This window comes from Cyphomyrmex costatus, unplaced genomic scaffold (assembly GCF_001594065.2).
Source record: "Cyphomyrmex costatus isolate MS0001 unplaced genomic scaffold, Ccosl1.0 scaffold17, whole genome shotgun sequence".
NCBI classification, from domain to species: domain Eukaryota; kingdom Metazoa; phylum Arthropoda; class Insecta; order Hymenoptera; family Formicidae; genus Cyphomyrmex; species Cyphomyrmex costatus.
Window position 1 is genome coordinate 847,842 of NW_017275715.1, and position 23,765 is coordinate 871,606.

The following is a 23,765-nucleotide window of genomic DNA, read 5'->3' on the forward strand; positions in this document are numbered from 1 at the left end:
TTCTTGCTACTTCCGCGCATTCTTCCAGCGATCGGTGAACGTGAAATTCAAAGGCACGTGCTCGTGGACACGCCGGCGATACTGGACTCTCCGTACCGAAGAGTCGCGTGCGATGAACAACGGCCGGCGATAACCGGCAGCATACCCTCATCGTTTTCGTCGTCCTCGTGACCGTCATCGTTTATCATTTACCTGCAAATAGAACATGGCCGATCGCGATAGTGCATCCGAGAGCGATTCCAGCTCAATCGACGGCGGACCTATTATGATGCCGCCGTCGCCGGTTACGCGCGAGCAGCTGCAGAAGCGCATCGAGTCCCTGCAGCAGCACAACCGTGTGCTCAAGGTCGAACTTGAAACATACAAGCTGCGGGTGAAAGCCCTGCAGGAGGAGAACCGCGGTCTGCGTCAGGCATCTGTCATCATAGTGAGAGTCGATTCTTTCTTGTTTCTCAGTTCCTTTAAGCTTGTTCTACAGTGTGCATTTTATTTCTCATTTTATGCTTTTTGTTATTTTTTTTACATCTTGTCTTTTGTCCCGTTTTTCATTCTTCTCTATTATCCAAGATAAAAGTTAATAAACTTAAAAAAAAAAAAAAAAGAAATTTGTGGCAAGAAATATATAATTGTTAATAAAACAGTTGCGAAGAAGGAGGAAAGCAAAAAATGAGAAACAAAAGAGCACATTGTAGAATAGACTTTAAGCTTGTTCTACAATGTGTATTTTATTTCTGTTTCTTTTGCTATTTTTTACGTTTTGTCTTTATGTCTCTTATCTTGTTTTTTTTCCCTATTGTCCAAGATAAGTTAACAAACTTCGGAAGAAACAAGAAACAAAGGGCACATTGTAGAATAGGCTTTAGGCATATTAAACTAGAGATTAGATTTGTTCTTTTCATGCCGCCTTTTGATCAATGTAGATTACATTTATGGGTCAATTCTTTAGGTAGAATCTTAAGAGCTCGTAAGTTCTTATGTAAAACTTGTAAGAACTTATGACTAGTATTCTCTAATTTTTTATGTGTATGTATCATAAGACATATGATTGTTAATAAATATCTAGGATTTCTTATAAGTCTTATGGCTAATAAGAAGTTATCTGTAAAAATATTGTATAAATAATTAAAAGTTCTTATGGATCTTACGAGAATATATATTACAAGTCTTATGATTCTGCTCGGAATTTAGGCATTACATTTTTTATGCTTGTATTGGACTAGAGATTAGACTTGTCTTTTTCATGCAACTTTTGACTAATGTAGATTAAATTTAATCTTGGTTCAACATATTTTTCAGTTCTTTTTCTAGTTCTTAAAACTGACACAAGATAAGTAAATTAAACTGAGATTTTTTTTCAAGTTGAGCAACATTGGTGGAAACAGATGTTAACTGAATTTGGAAGGTTCAGCTTTCCTCTTTTTTTTTTTAGATTGGAGAGAAAAAAAGATGCAAGAGGTTCAGCTAAAAAGAATAGAGCCTATTGATATTGAGATTGAATTTAACCAACCAAAACAAAATTTACTAAATTTGATATTGGTTTCCTTTCTTATGTTTATTTTTTTTTAAATTTAATTTTAATCTCAATTCTTAGTCTGATACGAACATTAGACCTATTTCTATTAGCTGATTGAACTTCTAAACTTCATCTGTTCTTACTTTTTATGTTGGAGAAAGAAAAAGAAAGATAAAGATTGTGCAAAAAGTTTATTTTAAAGAACAGATCGTTTATTACGATTCAGTTAAAAAGAACTGGTTATATCTTACTGGTGATAATTTATGAGACAAGTTTTTAAATGTTGAGACACTGGCCGTTTTTTATTCTATATTTGTAAATAGTACAAGCGAGTATGTTTTATGTTTGGGATTCATATTCTCTATATTTACAGCAAGCGAAGGCCGAGCAAGAAGAAGAATTCATAAGCAATACTTTGCTGAAGAAGATCCAAGCTTTGAAGAAGGAGAAGGAAACTTTGGCTCATCATTATGAGCAAGAAGAGGAGTGTCTCACTAATGACTTGTCGCGAAAACTGAACCAATTACGACAGGAGAAATGCAAGCTTGAGCAGACATTAGAACAAGAGCAAGAGTGCTTGGTGAACAAGCTAATGAGGAAGATTGAAAAACTGGAGGCAGAAACATTGGCCAAGCAGAGCAACTTGGAGCAATTGCGACGTGAGAAGGTCGAACTAGAGAACACTCTGGAGCAGGAACAGGAAGCGTTGGTGAATAAGTTGTGGAAGCGAATGGACAAGCTCGAGGCTGAGAAAAGAATGCTGCAGATCAAGTTGGACCAACCTGTTTCAGATCCTACTTCACCCAGGGAAATCAACAACGGCGATACCGCCACAAACTTGAGCACGCATATTCAAACTCTGAGAAGCGAAGTCGCTCGATTAAAGCACACTTTGCTGATTTCACAGCAAGAACGTAAGGATGCTATTTTTCATAATAAGTTAAACAAGGATATCGTAAAAATCAATTTAAAGGTACCTAATTAAGAGCCTAGATAATTGATAGGTCAATTCTAAATAAAATTGTAAGACTTACTAAACGTGTTCTTATAAAACTTGTAAGAACATATGACTATAATATTCTAATTTTATAGTTTGTCTCGTAATATGTACAATTATTCGTAAATATCTATGATTTCTTTTAAATCTTATGATTCATAAGAAACTTCTTGTAAAAATATTGTATTGTGCGAGCGTCCTAAGCCGTGACTACCGAGAGAACGGAATGCCAGAGATCATACTTAATAATATAATACTTCGATGTAAATTTTAAATACATTTTTATAATTATTTTTAAATATAATTTTAAAGATAGTATTTTTATGTTTTATAATCTGTATTAAAACTTGACAACTTCATGGAGTTTAATCTTTGAAAAATCGTTATTAATCGCTTTCAGATACGGAAAAAATGAAGCGGTACGTTAACGAAGAGAAGCAAATACGCGAGGAGAATCTCAGACTGCAGAGGAAGCTGCAGCTCGAGGTAGAGCGTCGCGAGGCCTTGTGCAGACACCTCTCAGAGTCTGAGTCCAGGTCAGAGTTAAATTCTACTAACTGCTCGTTAATGTAATACCTTGAAATTATTTTTATTATGTTTAATCGTAAATTGCATAAATTTGGCATAACTGAATCTTAGACTCGAAAGATATTTATTGTTCCTAATCTCACAGACATGATTTTCGCAGCTTGGAGATGGAAGAGGAACGGCACTACAACGAAATAGTGATGTCTGGAGGGAACATAAGAACCCGCACGGTATCCAGTCCAGTGCCCTATAATCCTTCGCCTAGTTCTTCAAGGCCACTAAGTCCTGGTAAGTCTTGATGAAATTTACTGATAGAAAATATGTAAATAAATAGACATAGCAAAATCTAAAATAATATAATGACGTTTTCTCCGAATGCATGTTCCGTTTAGCGGATTTATGTGAATGCGAGTTTTATTACTAGGTGTTAACGTGCTAGGTTCCACGTCCAGAGAGGGCTTCAGCGCAAACCGGTGCTATGCTTGTGGTCAGCCAACTGCCCCTCCGTTTGCAAGCTCGTCGCCTCCTTCAGGGGTAAATTATTATGTAGAGAACTGTTTTATGTTGGAAACTAATTAATTATTTGAGATATCTCTTTCTTAAAAGATCTTTTTTTTTTAACAGAAATTTGGTTTTAGAAAAGATTTTTTCTTACCATAAATTAATTTTTCTTCAGTTAGTATCCAGCATTGCTCGACGATTACGTTAAATAATTATAGGAAAATGCTTTTGGCATTTCTGAGAAACGATTACTTTATCTTTATTTGTGTTCGCGAATATTTATTGAAACAGGGACACATCGTGGCACCATCTAGCAGACGGACTTCGGATCGTTTTGTCAAGCCGGCGATTCCACCTACTATCGTGAGTCCTGGTGGACCGCCGACCATCACTCCCAATCCTACGGTGAACCCTGTCGCCGCGCCCCATCCAGGATCACCGATGGACATTGCGAAAACATAAGTCGCCAAGTTAAGGAGAGGGCTCTCCACAGAAACCCCTTTTATATAGTCGTGCGCAAGGTACTTCTCTAAACGGTGCGTTCCAGCTAAGAGATACGCGGGGAAGTTGCCCGCACTTTAGTTTGAGACACCACCGTCGGCGCGTTTTCTTCTCGGATGTTTTCGTTTGTTAACTACTTCAGCTCTAATGTGTAATACACGGGCTACGGCTAAGAGAGAGAGACTTAATTATTTCGATCTGAATGAGCAGATATAGAGTTAAACAATGCAGTCGTGAAAACGTCTCGCTTCTCATTGTCAGTCGTGGGATAATTTTGTTCGACATCCCGCTTCGGTGATTCCTCTTGTATGATGCCTGAAGGAAGTATCATTCAGACTGAGCTCCTTATCATACTACGCAATTAATATCGTTTGAGTGTTCTACTTAAGAGAAATGATAAAAAAAAAAAAAGAAACATTGACATGTTGCTTCCATGTTCTAAGTAATCGTAGCATAAATATTGAACGCAAACGTTGAACGGACATCTACACAGGCATATTACTGTAATCTTATTGTGCGTTTAAGAACGTAAACGAAAGTAACTAGGGTGTAGTGTCGCGGTGTTCACACGATTTAACAGGTATGCATTTGTTTAGCTTTGAGCCTGAGTAATCACTTAGCGCACGCAGTACTGGTAGAGGCGAAAGTATAACTCTATAGAGAAAAGGTTTCGCTAGTTCCTTCGAGGGGATTGTCTTAGAATGCACAAACAGGTAGAATCAGATTTCAGGGAGATGTTAGCGATCGAGAGACTTCGGTATCTGAGAAACTTGGAATTTAATAATTATGAATCTGTGTCTATTTGTATATGAAAGAGAGAAAGAGAGAGAATGACAATTCAAGGCCCTAAAGTTCCAAGGATTCAATAGTCCAACGATCTGAGAATGTAACAGACTTGCAAATCTAAAAAAAAGTGTACGCTTGAAACGCTTAAATATATCTAAGTGTCTATAAATATACATATATATACACATATATATTATATACATATACATAATATTTAAAGTAAATATTTTTGTTTAATGATCAATGTAAATCCACAAAAATGTAAGTGTTCACACAATATTTTTAAGATTTTTTATTAGCATATATGCATATATTTTAAGAAATATATGCATATATATAAAAGATATAAAGAATTATTGTTTTCGAATTATTAGCTTCTTAAACACGGACATCTCCGAAATTTCTGCTCTTAGAATCTTTGGATCTTGAAATCTTGGATCGCTAACACATAGGAAACGCATTGCCTCAAGAATTTTTATCCCTTAAATCTTAAGACATTTTGGTCCCTTAGGATATATTTTGTGAAAATGGTGAGATTTGAAAAGTTTTGATACATTGGAGCTGAGAACTAAGCCTATTAAGATTTGATAGTGTCAAGCGTGGCGCCTGAGAGATATAAATCTTGCGTTCAAGAGTTTACTTTCTAATAAATTGTTTTTTTTTTTATACCAATGATATACATTCGTGTTAACCCATATATTGTTTGTTACGTTAATCAAAGACTTTGGAATCATTGTTCTATTAGATTGATGCAAAAATAATGTTGGTTTTTTTATTTTTCTGATCCGATTCAAATGAGAAACAATTTGGTTGATCAAAAACTGTTGATTGATTAATTCCTGTGCAATCTCTTGAGTGGTTTTTAATAGATCCACTTCAATAATTACCTTCAAGGTCATTGTCAATAACTGCAAATCGTCCTTGACCCTTTTCATTTTCAAGACTGTCATTTTCGTTACGAAATTTTTAAAACCGTCATACTGTCCGTTTATTTGCAATATCCTAGACGAATGTTTCACTAATTCTTTGATTCGTTTCCGCTGTTTTAAAACCTAGTTCGAATTTGTATTTAAAAAATTCGGAGCTGTTTCTTTTTCATTTAATAATAATGATAATAATCACAAAGTTAACATTGAAAACAAAAGCATAATTAACAGCGGAATTTGGTCTTGAAATTGATGCAACATGAACATAATCGAACATATCCTTATTGTAGAGAATAAAGCTCCAAAGTTTAAAATTGTACAAACCGACATTATTTTTGCGTCAACCTAATAAATACCGTTCAGGAAGTCAGGCCAAATCAGACTTCTCAAATTTTCATGAAGTTTGGACCTTATTTTTGAAACTTTAGTATGTCTAGTTGTAAAATTTAGAGAGAAAGAGAGAGAAAGAGAGAGAGAGAGAGAGATTTAGATCTTGGTTTCTTTTAAAACTTCCGAGATATCTCTCGATGCTTACTTTCGAAGTCTCGAAGAAATCTCTTCGTTTCAGGCTGCGGAAAGTTTGGAACTCTGAGAAACGTTGTGGAGTACAATATCGAAAGATGAGCTGTTTTTCATTTATTGGGGGTTCTTGATATCCTTCTGTACGTCGGTTACCACGAATTATGATACGAAAAGCGGGGTAATCATGAGATCAATGTACGAGATCGTCTCGCTTAATATAAGATTTATTCAAATCTACGTCCACACCCGAGTGTTTTGCTCGCGCAGCTCTTTCTCCTCAGATTTCGTAATACGAGGTGACTGACGTTACGTATCCCTGCAAACCCTTGTTTATAACAGGTGTATTATACATAAACGATATATGAGAATCGGGTCAAAGCGTTGTTTATTATGTTATATCGAATGATTATATACATAAAATATATATATATTGTTCGGTATGTATACATAAATGGTCGTATATGGTATAGAATTTTATGATAATGTAAAAGATCCTTATCGATAATTGTAATTACGCAGATATATGCTTCACAGCTACATAGTATGTATTTTACTCATGCTTTTATGAAATACAGTCACGTTTTTGCTATTACTGCCTGCCCTTTTACACAATTCAACACGTCTCGAGTTATTTAATACGAATTATGTAATTGTTTAATATAAATTTTGAAATTGTTGCGATTTATGCGACAGTCGATGTTTGTAAAGAGAAAAAGTGATTGAAGAATCGCGCATCGGATTACCGCAATCGTACCTGTCGGTAATGCAGAACGAGGATTTGCAATATCGACAGTTCCTCGGTGATTAGCGCGGAATCGAACCCCATTTTTAGATTTGGTCATGTTTCATTGACGCACGTGCTAAAGATCAAACGGTTTCACAATGTGTCAAAAAATGTCTCCCGTCGATAGTAACGCTTTTTAAAAAGCATCGAGGACGCTTATTATCCCGTTGGAAAATGTCGTGAGTGATATACTTCCTAGGTTTCTCTTGATTTTCTCGAGCTGGAGGCTTATCAACCTCTTACGAGTCTTTCAACGTGTCAATAGGTATTAATCATCGTTTGCTGAAGGTAAATAAAATTTGCTCGCATTTTCATTGCTGCAACATCGTTGATTTCTTGCCGCTCGTTTACATACGATCGAGATAGGGTCTATGAGACGCATTGTCTGCCGTGAAAATCGCAGCTCCGCGTCACGATGAATTCGTGCAGAAAGAAGAACGAGGAGGTATTGACGAAGGTCTTGGACTTATTCCTCCTGCCGGATTACAACGTCGTCTCTCCAACCTACTTGGATCATCTGCTCACTCACATTGCGGAGAATACGAAAGAATGTAAGCAGCAATTAGTTAAGTTTAAGCTCTAACAAATGTTATTAGTTGATTTATTTCGATATGTTTGGAATTTATATTATAAGAAATGTTCGGAATTTATATTATACAGAGAAATTATTATGTCATAATCTTTAAGACACATTTGCCAAACAACTGATAAATTATATGCACTAATTACAGCATTGACTTTTTTTATTGCTCGAATTATTTATTTAGATTCCTTACGATTAATCTTATAAGAGTCCATCAATTATATACTTCTATTTAGATTGTTTTTTCTTCTTTTTAAATAAATACCTAAGAGTCAAACACATAGCACACTTTTCATTCAGTGACACAAGACATACTAGTGTTATTTTATTTTTATTATTGGATATCAAGAAAGATAGAATGATGCTCATGTTAACTCGTGCCATCAGATGAAAAGCATCCTAAATAGTGTCCCGATAAAACATGTATGAAATTGTATGATGAATTTTGCATAAAATTTGTGATCTGCAATATAGAATATATTTACAAAAAATATAGATATCTATCTTTTGTAAAATATTGTATGTATTGTCTTTATTAACTTCGACATAGTATTTCGGCAAAACAATAACAATAACAGTATATATTCCAAATTAAGTTTAAAGAAATTGTTCAATAATTGCATTTGTTATCAATTGAAGAAATAATGATAAACTGTATAAGAATAATGTCCTATGAACTTTCATGTGTAAGAGCATTATGTCCAATATGATTTGTTCAACCAAGTAGTTTAACCAGCAAATTTCCAATTTTTTACTGTAATACAATATAAATTGAACACAATATATTAAATAATCCAGTATATATCTTGCTATCTGAATTGTGCAGGCACTACAGTTGATTATGAATACTGCGAAGTCTTTCAAGAATGGATACCAAAGGCTTTAACAATATGGGAATCTGGGCAGAAGGCTTCGCACCCTGTGATTACATTTACGCTGAAATTAGTGGGAATTATCTCACGGCATGAATTACGTTATCATTACTGGCACTGTCAGGATGTGTACAATCGACTCTATAAAATTCTACAGTTGCACAGAGAAGATTTGTCTGCTTCCATTAAAATGGCATATACCACAATGCTGTCTGATTTGATTGTTCATCGAAGCGGCAGACAGTGGGTAATACAGTCCGGTAAGGCAGAATTATGACACTAATATATTACTAATGTATAATGTTAATCTAGTCCGTTTTTCTTTTAAGAGACACATTATTTTACTTTTGTTATTCGTTGAATGTCAAGAACGATGACACATCTTTTACAAAACAGTTCTTTCTGTTGTGAAAAATTAAAGAATAAAACATTTTTTAAACATATAAATTTTTGAATTATGTATCATACATAATATAATGATTATTTATTGCAACAATAGAGAGAGCAGGAGAGTATAATTAAATTTTTATTTGTTGTTTACGTTAAGAGCTTTTTAAAAAACTGTGTGTGTAAATTTGTATTTACTTTATATTATTTAACTTTAAAAAATTTTTAAAGTTATCCTGTTTTTCGGACGTTCGCAGTGGTGTTCTCCCTTAAGAGTTTGTAAATGATGTGACTTTTCAAATTATTATTTTCTTCCTAAATGCAATAGGTGTATGGAAGGACGTTGTAAAGTACGCACATTGGAATCAAACAATGTACGTTACTAGAGAGAGCCAGAAATTCTTATGGACTTTGCTACTGCATGAACATAGGAACGTTGAAACTTGCAAAGAGATTATTCTGGCAGTTGCTGCTCCTCTGATGAGCAATATTTTGGATGTTCAAATGCACCAGGCTCTGGAGGAAACATATCTGGAGCAGAACAAGTTGTTGTGTTCCACGTTGAATTTATTGACTAACATCTTGGAAAACACTCTATTCTCAAGTCTAGACAATACTATTCCTGAGTTGATCGAAAGACTTGTAGATCTCGAAATGCGGGTAAAGGCGTTGTTCGAAGCCTGTATCAGTACTAGATTCCTCCAACATGTGCACAAACTATTACTACTGTCGCTATTCTTGAAGCTGAAGCAAGGAATTAAGGAGCACACCACAGTGATCGAGATCGAAGCGTGGAACAAATTTTGTTATGGTATGTGTTACATTTCCATGATGCTGTTATCGAAAAAAGACATTATAGAACTAGTGAAAAACAATAAGTTCTCTATGACATATTGGAAAAAGCTGCTTGCGTTACATGAATTTGTTCTACCGGAGCAGCATAAGTTCGAACATCAAGCCATTGCCATAATGGTAAGTCAATCACAACTGGAAAAGAAAATGATCTTATCCGACAATAACTTACTCGGTAGATTATGATGAATTATCCAGTAATTTTGGAAAGCCGCCAAAATCGAAAAAAAAAAATCTATTATATCAAAAACAATAGATTTCATCAAAATTATTAATATTTTATTTTATTAATATTTTATTATAATTATCATAATTATTAATATCTTATTATAATTTTACTGTAAGTAATCGTCACTTTGAGAATCTGATGATTTTACATCTCTAGTTGTAGCTTTTCGTTCAATACACATGTATATGGTTGGATAGTAATATTAAAAATAAACTGCTTTTAATTTATTAACAGATAATACCACTGTGCGTGTGTATAAAGAAGAATCATTTGAATCACGATCTCTTTGATATGTTCATTAGTAAAATTTTTGACGTAACATGTGTGCCTGTACAAAGATTACTTTATAATATGAGAGATATTATACGGAAGAGTGACCTTCCGATGGAACAAATTTGTAAAGTTTCAATCGATCTACTTCTTGAGATATCAGATATAATGGATAGAGTAAGTACATCCGATTTATTAAATAATATCTAAATTCTAAGCAGAATCGTAAGGTTTGTAACATATTCTCGTATATCTTACGCATAAAATTATAATACTAGTCATAAGTTCTTACAAGTTTTACGAGAACAAATTACGAGTCTTACGATTTTGCTTAGAATTGACATATAAATTAATTTTTATCAACTTTTGTAATTTTAATTGTTCGCCCAGGATGTCGCTGTGATCACTTTTCAAGCTTTAAGCCACGTTTTGAAAAGCTACATGCCGGACATGTGGGGATGTGGGCAAACGAGAAACTGCACGTCGGACATAAACAGTACCTCTCCTTCAGAGCATCCGCGAAAGCTTCTATATAAATCGATATTGGATGGTGATCCCATAGTTGACTCTCCTATTCTATTAGCGTCACTACTTGACGGTTTGGCTGTCATGACAGAAAAATTTAAACTGAAATGGCAGGAATGCGTGGAAACGATATGTATGTTGTCCCTTGCACAGGAGATTCTCAATCATCCCGGAATATTACCAACGGTAAAAGTTTGTTAAAAAATCAGAGTAATGAATTATTTATGACGGAAGAATTGAGTTGAATTGTTGTAACTTACAAGGGAACCTATCGAGGTGTCAAATTCTGATTTTAATGAAACTTTGTAAACTTGTGGCTTACATAAAGAGATGATCCGAGTTTTGATTTCTATTTAGATTTGTGTGAAGGCATTGAAACTGTGTAAGCTCGCCATCCATAACTTTATGCCGCCTAATTTGGCATTACTGGTGGATTCGGACAGTAACATGAACGAGATTGGACCTACGCTTTTCAAAAGATTGCACGATCCCAACTGGGAAGTGAGAGACAGTGTTCTCGAGGTTCTCAATACCATCGCAACTATTTCTGAAGACAGTAAGCGAATCAGATATTGAAATTGTTATAGATAGTCTCTTCAAGTTTTATTTGTTTTGACTAATATATAATGTATATAATTAACATATGACAAAATATAGAAATGTGTAATTTTTTTTATAGAATATCCAGCATTTCAGGATTTCTTATTGATCAATCAGTTTCCAACAGTGGCAGTCGAGATCATTAAAACAGATAACGAGAGTTATGTGCGAGCGTCAGCATTAACATTTATCGCGACTATGGTACGCATCAACAAGCTGTGGGAGCAGCAATTGTCGCAAAAAGATTTAACCGTACGTATACTTGACCTTCGTTCACTTTTCAAATATCATTAAAAAAAGATTAATAATAAAGAAGTCAATAATAAATAATATGATTTAACTTATTTTTACAGGAAACAGCGATTTATTTACTTAAAGACGAGAGCGAAGCGATAGTCAGAAGAGATGCTGTGAATCTAATCAAGGAGTTATATGTTCATCAAAAGTGGTCGTATGTATAGTTTCTTAAATTTTTGTATTAATATTCTTAACGTGCATTGTGTGATAACCAATGTACCATGTGTAGGAAAGAAGTCATCGATTCAATGTTGCGAGCGATGTCCATGGCGGCTGTCTTCGATCTGCACTGGGAAGTGAAAACGAATGCATTATCCTTCTGGGATCACTTTGTCAAATCGCACTTGACGGATCAGGGTATGCTTGATGACTCATTCCCAAATGTAACGTTCTCCAAAGAGCACAGAAAGATTGTATCATTGAACGAAACCGAAATTAAACGAAGACTCAATAAAGCACTGGACGAGTTGGCCAGACAAAGTTGCCTAGGAGTAAGTAAATAATTAAATAATTAGAACCCTGATATGTGTTGAGTCATAAATTTTATATCTTTAAATCTATTAATTCATAAACATTTGCATGAATAAATGCAATTAATATAATTTTTAAATTATTAATATTTATTTTGTAAATAATAATTATTGAAAATTAATGAATATTTTATTTAGTTTGAGGGATTTTTTTCAATATTTCAGGTACTTCTAGTTACTTTGAAGGACGATAGCGACTTTGAGGTATGCAAAGCGTCCGCCGCGATAATCGGCAAATTAAAAACCTGCTTACTTAAGTACAAATTGGACGAACCGCCGTCGCCGGTAGAAAACAACGCGACTATAGACACCGTCTATGTTAAAGAAACATCACCTATTTCCTCATCTATTTACGACGAGAAGACGCGAAACGCCTCACACGTTATTGAAGAGATCGTGGACGCAAACGATGCCAATCTGCTCGCTTCTATCTACAAGAACTCCATGAATATGGACAACGAGATGACAATAAAGGAAGAAGAGAAAGAGGAGAAAAAAACACTCCGTTATATCTCGTCCGTAACCCGCCAGGATTTTCTCCACGCGATCTTCAATCGCGACATTGACGCTTACATCGAAGAGAAAAATCGCTGGCTAAAGACATATACCAGTAGCTTTGAGTCGATTTTAGACGACATATTGACGATGTATAAGCAGAATGACGTCAACTCGATGGACTGCTACTGAACTCGTAGCAATATCGTTTTACGTGTGTCTTACACATTAAAGGCCGGTCGTCTAAAATTAGGTATTATAAATCTCAACATTAAACGGCTAGTTTTCTAAAAAAAAAAAAAAAGAGTTTGTTGTAAAGAAGATTTATAGTATGTACTTAAATGCACATATGTCTATTCTAGTCCGTAATCATTCTCATTTCCAAAACTCCAAATTTCATCAACTATAATCTGTACAAAATATCGCCGGTCGGAAATGTGTTAAGCAGCAATGTGACGTGCATTCCTTTTTTACATTGGACAACATGTTGATTGTATAATTGTCAAATATTGCATATATGAACGCAAGTTATTGTATATATTTGAATGTGTTCCTGAAAACAAGTTAAAATCGAGCGGTGGAAATTTATTTTTAATCTCTGTAAAGAGAGAGCAGTCCCTTAAAATCTATAAAACATTTTGTTTTACTTCTGTTTTTCTTATGTATATTCTTTCTTTTACTATATAACGTTGTTCTTCTACATATATATTTTACTTATTTCTCTTCTGAGTAGCAAGTAAGGAATCGTAATGTTTTTGTTTTTATTTTAAGTACATTTTATTATACATAATTGCGTATGTTTGATAGCATTGACATTTTATATATCGTTAATATAAATAATAAAATAGAAAACCAAAGAAAATTTATGTGTCTTAAGGAATAGATACGCGAACATTACATTTACATGTAAAAGAATGTATGAGGGTTTCCCCTCCGTTCTATTTTAATGGATATATGTTTCTTATATTGAAATAAAATACTAAACAGTTTCACTTTATTTTACATGTTTGTTCTTCAAGGACTAGATATTTAGATCGTTATTTAGTGTAAATTATGCGAAACAAATTTCTGATTTTGAGAGACAACTGTCTTAAATTTACATGAACTTAGCTGACAATGATTTCTAACAATGGTTTATGAAGTATTTATATTTTGTATAAAACTTAACGTGTAATTAAGGAAATTTTTCTATTAGTGTTTTTGAACAATTTTAATTAATTATATATTTTTACACTATATATATATATATATATATTTACAGTTAACGTAAATAAAGTAAACATAGTTATCGTATAAAATTTATATTCCGTATAAAAAGTTTTGTATAATTGAAAAAATTAATAGTTATTTGAATAATTTGAATTAAATAATTAAAAAATATATGACTAAATTAGAAAAATATATATTGGCTAAATTCATTCAAGTTTATTTTAAATCCATCAAATCAGATTTCTTGTGAAATGTGATTTGTAATAAATGCTATGAAAATATTTAACAAAAGACATTATAAATCCACAAGTAGAAAATATAATTATTATATAGAGATATTTATATTGATCATAAATATTACAAAAAATATAAATATAACATTTCAAAAAGTGAATAAATATGTATCATAAATATTCTGTGCTCTGTCTGGGTATAAGTTATGACATTTTAAGATGGTTTTAAGTATAATAACAGAATTTTTATAAATACCGGCTAAAGAGTGATTAAAATTAAATTAAACTGATTAAAAATTAAAGCTATAATCTATTGATAGAAACATATAGAAGAGAGAGATGATTCATATACGTGGCTGTTCTTGACAATCCTTGTCGAAGCTCATGCGTGCGAACGCCGCGCAACGTTAACGCGCATGCGCGTGCGAGATCGCCCTTTCAAATGCCGTCGCCGGCACAGCGGCAACTCCGGCAAATCGTCTTAATCGTCAGTAATGCGCGAACCCTTGCGCGGGAATGTGGTTGATAGAGTGTATTAGTTTTACAATACGGAAGAATAGTTAAAGAAGAAACGAGAAAGAAACTACAGTCTCGGTGTAATCGTCACCACTCGTCTACACTGTCTCGAGATTAACAGAAAAGTGCGTCGCTCGGAAAAGTGCTGATCCAGCCCGATCGCAATAATGTCGTTTTACTTTCGCGACTCGCCGAGATTCGCGGACCGACTGAGCGGCATGTCCGACGACGAGCTGCTGCGGGAAATAAAGCAGAGATTCAACAAGGACAAGGGAGACACATTCTTCGAATCCAGCAGGCCTACCAGGGGAGCCGACTCCACCGACAGACCCTTCTCGCATTTTTCTAGAGTGAGTATGCATATATTATTCTCTCTCCCATCAATCACCAACCCATATAGCAGACTTAATCTTAGGACACAGGATATCCTCTGGACGTCTTTAAGAAGTCCCTTTTGGAAGTCTATGCTGTATGGAACTCAAGGAGATCAAGAAAAACAAAATAACGTAAATTTGACCGATTTTTGGCGGAATTTATGTCACTTTTTTTTCATGATTAGATCAATATGATTTTCTTATTCTCCTTAGGAAAAGTATCGTTCATTCGGAGTAGCGCCCGCACGGAATTCACGATCGCGTCCACGGTATGCCTGCGGAATGCCGCGGCGTGCCTTTTCACCAACCTTTATTCTCCCTCCGTTTCCCTCTCGTCTCGCGATCGATCGATCACGTCGAAGGAAAACGAATCTTTGCATCGTTTAATGTTTTCCCCTTTTCACACCACGTTTTTCCCCTTGACACCAAATATTCCAATACGCGAAATTTATAAATTTGTTCCTTGTATTCGCCTGCATCTCATACAGCGCGGATTATTCTGGAAATATTGCATCGACATTACAATATTTCAGGAATACTACAATAACATTATTTGATGACAGTCCTCTTTTACTTTTTAGTGGCCTATAAAAGGAATTTTGTCTAATGTAAAATTCTCTCGGGTATGTTAAGTTAGCACCCCAACTATAGTACTCAGGAGTTCTGATTAGAGTTCCCACTTCCTTTTGACGAGACGAAGAGTTCTCTATAGTTAATAACAAGAGTTCCGCTCAATAAACATTTTTTTTACATTTTTTAAAAATGGGGTGCTAACTTTTTATTGAATTTCGAGGTGGAATAGTTCTGAGCGGCTTAATAGCTTCAATTTGCGATTGCTTAGAGTTCCTGATATGTAAAAAAAATTTTCGAATAATAAAAAAAGAATTAAAATTTTTTGAAAAATTAATTTTTAGATACAATAGTTCTGATGATAATTCCTGCTTCTTTTTGACGATATGAAGAGTTCTCTATGATTTTTAATGATATATGCGCTTAATAACCATTTTTTAATAATTTTTTAAAAATGAGGTGCTAACTTTTTAACGAAATTCAAGGTCGCATAGTTCTGATCAGCTTAACAGAACTATTTTGTGAATACCTAGAGTTCTTGATACATAAAAAACATTTTTGAAGAATAATAAAGTTTAAAAAAAATAGTAGAAATCTTTGAAAATTTTTTTGAGAGTACCGAGTAGTTCTGAGTAGCGTTTCTTATAGTACTCGACGAGTTCTATCGAAAACTGTAAGGTGAAAAAGCGATTGGACCAACGGTTTGCAAGATACAGCGACATTTGTCAGAAGATCAACAATTTTTAGAGTGAGTATATCTCGGAAACCGTTGGTCCAATCGCTTTGAGCCCTGATACTTTTCGACAGAACTCGCTGAGAACTGTCCAGAACTCCGATCAGAACTACTCGGTACTCCCAAAAAATTTTGACTTCAAATTTTTTTCTAAGTCCCACGTCGGAAAATTTTTTGAGAGTACCGAGTAGTTCTGAGTAGCGTTTCTTATAGTTCTCGACGAGTTCTATCGAAAACTGTAAGGTGAAAAAGCGATTGGACCAACGGTTTGTAAGATACAGCGACATTTGTTACATTTGTAAGATCATACAATTTTTAAATAAGTATATCTCAGAAACCGTTGGTCCAATCGCTTTGAGCCCTGATACTTTTCGACAGAACTCGTCGAGAACTGTCCAGAACTCCGAACAGAACTACTCGGTACTCCCAAAAAATTTACCGACGTGAGACTTAGAAAAATATTTTTGGTCAAAAATTTTTTGGGAGTACCGAGTAGTTCTGTTCGGAGTTCTGGACAGTTCTCGGCGAGTTCTGTCGAAAAGTATCAGGGCTCAAAGCGATTGGACCAACGGTTTCTGAGATATACTCTAAAAATTGTTGATCTTCTGACAAATGTCGCTGTATCTTGCAAACCGTTGGTCCAATCGCTTTTTCGCCTTACAGTTTTCGATAGAACTCGTCGAGAACTATAAGAAACGCTACTCAGAACTACTCGGTACTCTCAAAAAAATTTTCAAAGATTTCTACTATTTTTTTTAAACTTTATTATTCTTCAAAAATGTTTTTTATGTATCAAGAACTCTAGGTATTCACAAAATAGTTCTGTTAAGCTGATCAGAACTATGCGACCTTTCGTTAAAAAGTTAGCACCCCATTTTTTAAAAATTATTAAAAAATGATTATTAAGCGCATAGGTCATTAAAAATCATAGAGAACTCTTTGTATCGTCAAAAAAAAGCAGGAATTATCATCAGAATTATTGTATATAAAAATTAATTTTTCAAAAATTTTTAATTTTTTTTTATTATTCAAAATTTTTTTTACGTATCAGGAACTCTAGGCAATCGCAAATTGAAGCTATTAAGCCGCTCAGAACTATTCCACCTCGAAATTCGATAAAAAGTTAGCACCCCATTTTTAAAAAATGTAAAAAAAATGTTTATTGAGCGGAACTCTTGTTATTAACTATAGGGAACTCTTCGTCTCGTCAAAAGGAAGTGGGAACTATAATCAGAACTCCTGAGTACTATAGTTGGGGTGCTAACTTAACATACTCAATTCTCTCCTAAAAAATAGTTGTCTAAAAAGAATTACGATTCTTATATTTAATAAATTAAAATTATAAGGTAAAATATACGGTAAATATTGATAAACAAACTTCAGCATATAGATTATTCTAGAAATATTGCATCAAAATAACAATTTTTCAGGAATACTACAATAAATTATTTAATGGCAGTCCTTTTACTTAACGACGTACAAACTTTATGTATTGATCATTTCAGAAATATTGCAGTAATGTTCCAGCAATGCTGCATCAATATCATGGCAATCCTTTTACTTTTTAATGGTATGAGAAAAATTTTATCTAATGTAAAACTCTTTAACATCTCTCATAATTGTAATTAAAAACTTTAATTCTTTTTAGACAAAATATCGTTTTTTAAGAATTTCACATTGGCCAAAATTTCTTTTATACTACTAATTATTTTTTAAAGATTTTAAACAAAATTTAAGAATTAAACAAAATTTCTTTTATTCTATTAAAAAGTAAAAGACTTGTCATAACATTATTGCAGAATTGCTGGAACGTGTAATATTTCTGAAATGATCAATGCGCTGAAATTTATACATCGAAGTTTATCTATATTTCATCTTATAATTTTAATTTATTATTAATAAGAATCGAATTCTTAGATAAAATTATCAGATGAACATCGATCGATGTACGAAGTTCAGCGTATTGATAAAGGTGAATGCAAATATTAACAGATACATCGTTTACATTTTCTAGCGTTTTCTACTGGGAAAACTGGTACAGCATCAACGCCATGCTAGGTTTTCGATAAAAACTGCACTAATGCAGTAATTAATAGTGCAGACTCAGAGGAATACATTGATTTTTGTTTTTTTTTATATAATAATTATATACATATACACGTATTAAATATTAAATCTATAATTATACATATACATATATTTGTATACATTATATATATATATATAATTATATTTAAAATATTTCCAAATATAAATTTAATTTTATATAATTATAAAACTTTTTTCCGGGTTACTGAACTTGCCTACTTTACAATAATAATAATAATTTTATTGAGTGTACTATTTAACATTAAAAGACAAGAAACAGATAAAATACAGTAATATCACATATCAGTTTCACTACAATAGGGCGACAGCTGAACAGCTGATTTGAAGCCGTACCTGAGTATCAGAATAAGTGATTTGATGATAAAAAATTAATTCAGAACAATTAATATTACTGCATGAATACATTACTTTCAAACATCAACAATCTCTAATATTCTCAATTATTTATTAATGTTTTTAATTTGATAAAATTTAATGGTTTTGAACATTAAAATGTTAATGTGTCAACTATTTTAGATACGTAAAAACTAAAAACAATATTATTGCTATTAATTAAAATAATTTAATATTATACCTCAATGTATGAACATATTTGAAAGTGCAAATACGTAATCCCATTTTCAATTTGCACTGATCTTCCATCGTCTTTAAAGACAGTAGAACAAAAGTTAAACTCAATTCAATTTTTTTGCACCAGTTTATCAGTAAAACATTAAACATTGAACTGGTTTTCACAGTAAAACAACAAAATTGCACTCAATGTGTACTAGTGTTGCACCAGTTTTCCCAATAGAAAACGCTATTCGTCTTCATTGCCATATGGCTTCTCTCGCGCGAAATTTAAATCGCCACGAACAAATTGGAGCACATCGTGTATGCTGCGCCGAATTTCTTTATATTTATAGCACCGTCCTAATTCTCTTTTTCGAAGCGACGATTGTGTCGGTCGTTCAAACGAAGGTTCGCTGTGATGTCGATTCGCAATTTTTCTCCGATTTGCCGGTTCATTCTCGTCATCGCGATATTTTCAGATCGCACGTGAAACTATTTGGATCGTAAATAAAGCAGAACGATTCGTGCGAGTTTGTCGTTTAATTAAAACTTTTCTATCCGAGTAAATGCGAGATCGTAAACGCAGGTAAATATTGATACGTCGATCGAAGATTAACTTCGTGTTGACAGTGACAGACGAGTTCCGATCTCTTGAAGACATTTCTATTGTCAGTCGTCATTTCTAAAAAGATCACTTGATCAGACTGCTCATAAAAGATTATTTATTTATATTATTTATTGTTAGACTTTTTTTATTGTCAGCAAAGGAAAAAACATAACAAATTTCTTTAGTATAATATTTCGCCAAAAATATCGTAACGAGTGAGAAAGGAACAGTGTAGTTTATTTACTTCAATCTTATTTGCCAGGAACAGAACTTGGTTTATAATAATCTTAATTACACATGTCCATCCATCTCTTATAAATTAATGATTACAAATTAAATTGATAAACAATTTAATAATACAGGTACTGTATTATAATAAACATTTTGCTGTAGAAAAAAAACGCTGTAAAGAATTTGTTGCGAAAAATATCATTTTAGTTAGGATTCAAGCTTGAATCTTCCTAAATTTCATGACGAGCAACCTACCAATTGAACCATCGATAGAAAAGTCTAATATTGCGGAGTCCGGACACCTTCTTTAGCTTCAATATCCTGCGAGTCGAAAGAATCTTTATCGCTTATCGTCGTTCGTGAATAGGTCGGAGAAGCGAAGTAGCGTCGTGTTTAGCTGGACCCTCTCAAAATGAGTTTCGACACATCGAGGGGTAGGCCATCCCTATCGATCTTGGCTTACTCGGGAAGCAGCACATTTCCCTCCTATGCGTGTATGTATTTGTATCGTAGCCCAGGAGTCCCTTTACGACGAGATATGTCTTTGATGGGAAATTCCGCAAGCCTTTTTGTTCAATTTTTAGATACGTTTGTACGCCCCACTGTATAACAATTCGGTTCATTTTTGCGTTCATATTTCCAAACATCCTAAAAGTTTGCGAAAGTTAGAATTGAAAAATTGAATATGATTGCTGAGGAGAATTTCAAAGGTCTGGTTTTTCATTATCTATAGTTTATTTGTGGTTAAGCTTAACCTGAGTTTCACCTACTGGGCTTTATATGACATCATTATTTTGGATTGGAGAAAAAGTTCTTCGATATTTTACTAGTTTAAAGTTGTATATTGTATATTCAAAAAATTAGCGATTATACACCATTGGTTTAATCCAAGAGCAAAGTTTCAGCTTTAAGAATCTGATGTTTTAATTGCGGTACGATGATTTTAAACGGAGTTATGAACAATTAAAATCAAAATGTCCTTTGCTTAACTCGCGAATAACTCAGGAACAAAAAATCGTAGGAATATTTTTTAAAATTGTGTTTATATATTTATATTTTATAAAAACCTTTTGAAAATAGAGATTCCAATCTTTAAAACTATTTTTTTAATTTAAATTTTGTTTATTTTTGACGAAGATATTGTATATATGAATAGTTTTGATTTGAGTTAACGAAAATCGCAGAAGTTTTCTACCAATCCAAAGATAAAAAGCCCATTGGATAAAGCATCAGGTTTCATAAGCCTAACCACAAGTTAACCAGATAATTAAAAAAATCGGACCAAAGAGGATTGAAACGTTCAGTCAGAGATGAATTACATCATAATATTTCAATAAATCAATAAAAGTTTTTATATTATCATCATTCATTATATTTTTATATTATTATTTGCGTACCGTTAACCACACTGGTACTCTCATTCGCCCTGTTTGATACTTATTGGGATCTTTCCAGCTAGGAGACACAAATACAGTATAAGACACTGTATAGCACTGTTTGTTGTCTAATCAAGGCTGCCAAATTTTTACAACACGCTGAAACCTTTCTGTCTTTTCCAAATAATTCAATAATCGTGTATTTGACACACGAGCCTCAGCTTTTTGTCCGTGCACATTTGTGTTGGAAAGCATCGTGTTGAACATTTTGTGTCATTTGTGTTCCTTTTTACAAGGAACACAAAGAAAGTTCTGATTGTTATTAAAATTGAACTTAAAATTAAAAAGTGCAACTCGCAGAAAAAGGCCGAAGATAACTCTGCTGTAAAATGACCGCGAAAGAGGAATTTGTAAGAAGTCCCCCCACCCGATCGACAGACTATCGATTAATAATGTTCCGGGAAACAATAATGCGCGCGTTGTATGCTCTGCGCGCAAGGCATGTTAATTGGCACGTTGACAATGCGGAACAGGTGATTTGGTATAGCAACGGGCCAATAGAAGAGAAGAGAAAAGAGTGTCTCGTTACGTAAAGCGAATTGTCGTGCGATCGGTGTGTGTATTTCCAGATAATTTTTTCCCAGCTATTTCCCTTTTAAGATACTTTCGCTAGTTTCGCATACTGACGCTCGACGCTCATTTTTAACGTTGAAACAGATCACGTGATCAAAATTGACACTTGCTTATTTTCATCAATTTTGACCACGTGATCTATTTGATATTAGAAATGAACGTCGAGTATCAGCATAAAATTGTACCTTATAAGTTATTCTTTATCTTAGCTCAGGAAGAAGGCAAAACTCTTACAATAGCGTCATTTAAGGTTCGTACTTGAAGTGTCTCTATTCTTGAAGATGTGCGAAAGTTCTTTAGAACAAGTGGAATATATGAGGAGTACGTCCTTGAAAATTCTGCGTTGTCAAGTTCTATGATATCTCACTACAACTGTTGAAGGTACCAACAACTTCCTATCCTTGTTTTCGGTTAGAAAAATGAAAATTAAATGAAGATTTATTTTGATATTATTTGTGTCAGTAAAATTATTTTTATTATATAATCATTTTTTCAGTATTCTATACCGTATATTTAATTTTTAAAAATGAAAATGGTTAGTAAAGCCAAAATAATATCACTAGCGGTTCTAACCGTTAAAAATATCATAAAGATGTTTGAAACATGAATGCTTGATGACCCATTCTTAATAATTTTTCTTATTAATGATTTGGCAAAAAAATGTATAGCAAAATAATGGAAGAAATTAAGAAGATATTTCTTCAAAAAGATAAAAATATAATTACATAAAATGCAATTACGTACAAGAGAATGTATTAACAGTATTGTTAGTCAATAGCAGTGTCTAATTAAAAATAATCTTGTTTCAATAATAGCGTTAATGAAACAAATAATATTTTATTAAAACAAAAGCAAACTGAAAGTGTATGAAATTTTAATAAATATTTGTTTGAATAGTACTAACTAAATATTTACTAAATGTAAACATTTTTTATTTGATACAAGAAACATTAATTTGATTTAAGTATTTTTTTTTTATTAAGTAAATATTTACCGCAAGTAAATGTTTAGTTACTACTATTTAAGCAAATATTGATTAAAATTTAGTAAACTTTTTTTTAGTGCATGGCGTATTTGTTTTATTAATAATTATTAAATTAACAACATTATTTTCAGTTAGCTGCTGATAGCTAATACTGCATGTGAATACCACATCGTATTTCTTCCGTCTAGAAACGTTTATTATTTTATTCGCGGTTTCGCCTTTGTTTTTCCTCTGCTTTCGAGGAAATTGATTTTGGAATAGGCGTAAGGTGGATTCCCCGTGATCTCGCGATCTGCAACGAAGTGCGTGATCGTCGCAATCCCGGATCCGTACTTAAGCTCGTATGTTGGCAATGATATGGTACACACGGTTAGCGTTATTTATACATTTAACGCATTAAACTTTGCAGCGTGTTGCACAACGCGCGAATTGCGTAACGCAAAAAATGCACTATTGTCATTCGTCCGATTGACTTCTTCGAATTCGGAGCAATATATAAACTTTATTTAGATTAGGCATCAAATTAGTCCTTAGCTGCAGTCTATTTTTTTGGTGATTTGTCGTGATTGTCACTAAGTATACGTTATTTTCAATATTAACATAAGTCATTGCACATTCAATAAAGCTATTATTAATATTAGTATATAATATTATTATTATTGTATTCACAATTCCAAAACTAAAATTCTTCGCATTCGTTCGATGTATCATTTTTATAGAACGAGAAGAAAATCAACAAGAGACTTCCCCGAAAGTAATAATTCTCTTTTGAAAGCGCGACGTTACAGTTTTGTGCAATTTACGCTAATTCTCATTCGGTACCGTTCGATTCGCTCATTAATGGATTAAGCGAATTTCACGCTGCCACACAGTGGTGACTGGTGAGTGCCCCCTCCGCTCTTCTCTTTTTCCCCTTCTCTTTCCCCCTTCCCCCCCCCC

At 33.4% G+C, this 23,765-nt stretch overlaps 3 protein-coding genes across 3 annotated transcripts in view; all 3 read left to right on the top strand.

Moving 5' to 3' along the window:
* Window positions 1–205: 205 nt before the first annotated feature.
* LOC108771966 (coiled-coil domain-containing protein 6) lies at window positions 206–4,927 on the top strand. The gene is made up of 6 exons (XM_018537393.1): window positions 206–427; window positions 1,887–2,427; window positions 2,911–3,046; window positions 3,199–3,326; window positions 3,463–3,572; window positions 3,831–4,927. The coding sequence occupies exons 1-6, from the start codon at window positions 206–208 to the stop codon at window positions 3,999–4,001; spliced, it is 1,308 nt and encodes a 435-aa protein (XP_018392895.1). The 3' UTR covers window positions 4,002–4,927.
* Window positions 4,928–7,406: 2,479 nt separating this feature from the next.
* LOC108771967 (uncharacterized) lies at window positions 7,407–13,311 on the top strand. The gene is made up of 10 exons (XM_018537394.1): window positions 7,407–7,609; window positions 8,468–8,773; window positions 9,229–9,872; window positions 10,216–10,428; window positions 10,642–10,962; window positions 11,134–11,332; window positions 11,456–11,628; window positions 11,730–11,827; window positions 11,903–12,164; window positions 12,369–13,311. Exons 1-10 carry the CDS (start codon window positions 7,474–7,476, stop codon window positions 12,888–12,890), a joined length of 2,874 nt encoding a protein of 957 aa, XP_018392896.1. The 5' UTR covers window positions 7,407–7,473; the 3' UTR covers window positions 12,891–13,311.
* A 1,512-nt stretch (window positions 13,312–14,823) lies between these two features.
* stv (BAG domain-containing protein starvin) overlaps window positions 14,824–23,765 on the top strand; it is a 20,455-nt gene continuing 11,513 nt past the window's right edge. The window contains exon 1 of the mRNA XM_018537324.1: window positions 14,824–15,006. Coding sequence (XP_018392826.1) covers window positions 14,824–15,006 — 183 coding nt within the window. The remainder of the gene's footprint in view (window positions 15,007–23,765) is intronic.